This window comes from Triticum urartu, chromosome 5A (assembly GCF_056163025.1).
Source record: "Triticum urartu cultivar PI428250 chromosome 5A, HENAU_Tu73, whole genome shotgun sequence".
Lineage (NCBI taxonomy): Eukaryota > Viridiplantae > Streptophyta > Magnoliopsida > Poales > Poaceae > Triticum > Triticum urartu.
This window is the reverse complement of record NC_141877.1, coordinates 519,827,528-519,831,431: the sequence shown is the minus strand read 5'-3', so window position 1 is coordinate 519,831,431 and position 3,904 is coordinate 519,827,528. Positions and strand designations below refer to the sequence as shown.

Below are 3,904 nucleotides of genomic sequence, written 5' to 3'. Positions count from 1 at the left end.
CCGTTTCTCTCGCCCGGATGCCCGCGTGCTAGCTACCACCCCCGCCTTAAAACCACAGGTCGAGCTCACACACCTTCACGCACAACCTAGAACTCCAGTTCACCATGCAGCAACCACGCGGTGGCTGCTGGGCCGCTCGCCGCCTCCTGGCCGCGCCGGCGTCCCCGCCGGATCCCGCCCATCCGATGGACGCGCAGCCGATGGCGCGCCTGGAGACGGTGTTCAGCGGCACCACCATCGTGCTCTTCGTCGCCACCGTCTCCTACGTCATCTTCAGTGCAGTCTACGCCTGCATCCGCGCCGCCCGCTACGACGCCCGCCAACAAGGACTCGGATGGGTCGACGGCGACGGCCTGGGGGCGGCGGCGCCGCGGGAGGAGACCAAGCGCGCGCTCGAGGCGATACCCGTGCGGGTGGTCGTCCTGCAGCAGCAGCGGCCGCACGATGCCATCGGAGGCAAGGAGGAGGAGGAGGAGGAGAAGAAGGACCCCGACGCGGACGCTGGCGACTGCGCGGTGTGCCTGGCGGAGTACGCGGCCGGGGACGAGGTGCGGGTGCTCCCGGCGTGCCGCCACGGGTTCCACCGGGAGTGTGTCGACCGCTGGCTGCTCACGCGCGCGCCCACCTGCCCTGTCTGCCGCGCCACGGTCGGTGCGCACGTCGAGGGCGCCGACGCCAAGGAGGACTACGCGGCCGGACACGGCGGTGGCATTGGTTTCGCCGCCGGGTCCCATGCGCTTCCGGAGCCGGTGTGACCGATCGACAGTGAGTGTGGATCGGCAGATGGCGGTCACGGTTCACTATAGCTATAGTTTAGCTGAACTTTGATGTCTGAAACAGGTTGTTGTTTTCAGTGATCACCCAGCTTATAATAACTAATAAGACAGCGCCTTTGCTATTTGCAAGTTGCTTGAAATTCAGTGGTGTGTATGTAGATTTTCCAGTGAAGAAGATGAGGGCAATGCCGTAATGGCACACCCGGACCTCCGTGGCCGAGACAGGGAGTCTTGTCCGGACCTCGCCTTGGACGGAGACGACACAACTGTCCATGGCGTTGCCCGGCGAGGACGAGGGTTCTACAGCAAAGGGGATTGACCCGTGAAAGATGCAAAACAATCGAGCAATTTGATCATATATCATGTGTAACCGAACCGAAAATAAGGATTGCGGTTTCATATCATTATAGCGGTAGGGTTCCACTATCGTAAAGATAACGGACAATAGTCCGCCTTCTAATCAGGAAGGTTTACTCGAGGTAAACCTTTCTTTGTTATGTACCACCAGAAAAGGAGGGCACCGAATGAAGGGGTACATTTGTAATCTTTATCTTGGAGGAGGGCTGCCGCACTATCTTATTTTGATCTTATTTGATGAAAGTCCAAGCCATTTGCGTCATGCTCTTCCAATTGTCATCGTGCTTCACCGTGGCAAGCTCTCAAGCAACTATGGTGTCGTTAGCAGTCCATGGCAATGTCGTCAGGTCGAAAATTGTAGGAGCATAAAAAGAATGAAGAAAATATTCCTGGCAAAATATTTGAGAGTAAGCAAGCAAACTATCCATGCAAGTTTCCTTGAGTAAGGAAGCAAACTATCCGTGCAAGTTTCCTTCTTAGCCAAGCAACTTCCCATAAAAAGGCAGGGTTAACATGTAAGTTTTTCCTTATCGACACACCTTAAAACTATTGTGATTGTTGATAAATTTGATATTTTTTTGCGTAAAGGACTACCTGCGTGAGTGTATTGCCAGAAAAGACCACCTCCGAATAGAACTGCCAAAAAACTACCGTGGCGGTCCTATTGCCAGAGACCGCAGGTTCCATATCACAGGATTTTCCGAGTGGCAGATCGATGGAACCACACGGTGTGCACCATGTGAACTGTTGTGTTGGAACGAGTGGTCCAAATTGGGTTGTCATACATTTGGGTTTATTTTGTGTAACATACGCAAGGATATAGTGAAGTTTTATAGTCAACTAGGGAGGAACAAGGCCGACTCGATCTGGAGCCAACATGAGACTATACAGAGAAGTGTTGCATGCCAGTGAGCAGCAGCGGGTCGTCTTGTGTTTTCAAGGCGGTGCGGTCTGGATCCATGTACAAGAACACGTGGTGCTATACGTTCCATTACGGCGACCCGCCACGCGTGAAATCTTGTCATATGGAAACTGCAGCCACGGGCTACGGCGGCAAGCCTTACCCCATCTGCTGAGGTGGCTAGAGTAACACATGTTGCTTGTTAGATCTGTCGGTGTAGTAGTTTTGGCAACTCTATTCATGGGTGGTCTTTTCTGGCAATATGTTCATGTATATGGTCCTTTACGCAAAAAAATTGATGCATTTTCCTACAAACTTAGTCAAACTTTGCACCATTTCACTTCAGACAAAATATATATGCCTTCTTTGGGGAAACAGAGGGAGTAGCATCTTCTCTCGCATGGTTCAATACAATGATCACATGAGTTGCCTAACATGATTGTGATCTGTTCATTGTAATTTGCAGTGAATCGTTGTTATATATGATGAATTACTACTTTATGATCATATTATACATGTTGATTTTCATGCCATATAGATGCATATTGCTCTTCATTTATTTGTCTAATCATTGGTTAGGTTAGTTGAAAGATCAATAGAGCGAGGGATGTCAAAGTCAAGTCTACCTCACTAAGGACCAAAATATAATTGAGCCATTTTTTGATGAGTGTGTGGTGATGCGAATGATTATTATGGATGTCGGTCTATAGACTTATAGACACATTACAACATTGTCTATAGTTTGTCATGAATTCTCTCATTGTTCAGTGCACGTACCTATTCCTATATTTATAAGTCACTCTTACTTGGAGAGCAACAACAACAACAACAACAACAAGTTTAATTTTACATGCACTTTTATTATCCGTAATTACTTATTTTGAAAATACAAAAAAAAAAACTTTTGGCCACACTCATAACTTGTTGCAACTAGCAAACAAGTTTTGGCCACACTCATAACTCATTGGGGGACACAGTCAGGTTCTTGATCCGTGTTGCAGAATTGATGACCTAGGCTATTGTTCTCAACTAAGGGAAACTTGTGTGATAGCCACAAAAACTTACACTTGGGGGACCAAAAACTTGTATTCCCATACATTGGTGTAAGATAGCACCTCCCAATCCAGGTATCTTGTAGATAAAGTTTGAGAAGTCAATAAGGTTGTTGACCAAGATGTCAAGCAAACTTTGAAGCAAGATTGCTTATGAGCTAAGAACTGGGTGGGTATATATACATAACCTTCCATCTAGAGAGTTTTAGATAGTAGTCTGTGAAGTATCTCATTTTCTTTTGTACAATGGTCCGCGAAAGATTGATAAAGAAAGAACTCATAAGCTCTCTCCCTAGATGTTGTGTTCATTGTTCTTCTGCTTGACTGAATTATGTCATTGGTAAGTGCGATCGAATGACCCCTGTGTCTCCCCAAGTTTCACAACACATTATCATCACGAATTTCTCTAAGGGAATAGTATGTCAATTTGTCCTCTTCTTGGCTTACATTGTTCTTCTTTGTTGGTGAATCAAGAGCACCAGGTCTTTGCGAGGGCATGCTCAACTAGATACTGAAGCATCTGGTAAAAAAATAGATCCTGGAATATTTATGTGTTCTAGATCATAGACTTGAGCACACTAGGATATTTTTGGTGCTTGTTTGTTTCATATAAGGCAAATAGATAACGAAGCAGGCGCAAGTCATGCCCCTTTATTTATATAAAGTAAATATATATTCAGTGATAATACATGAAATGTCAGGGATCACATCAAAATAAATTTTTAAGCTTACCATGGATGGCAACAACTACCTCACATGGGATATGTATGCTAAGATTCTCTTACATCACGATCCCTCGCCCAGACTACCAACCAGCC

General features: G+C 46.8%; 1 protein-coding gene across 1 annotated transcript; it reads left to right on the top strand.

Annotated features, from left to right (window-relative positions):
- LOC125556456 (putative E3 ubiquitin-protein ligase ATL44) lies at positions 1-898 on the top strand. The gene has a single exon (XM_048719185.2). It carries the CDS (start codon positions 105-107, stop codon positions 753-755), a length of 651 nt encoding a protein of 216 aa, XP_048575142.2. The 5' UTR covers positions 1-104; the 3' UTR covers positions 756-898.
- Positions 899-3,904: the final 3,006 nt, after the last annotated feature.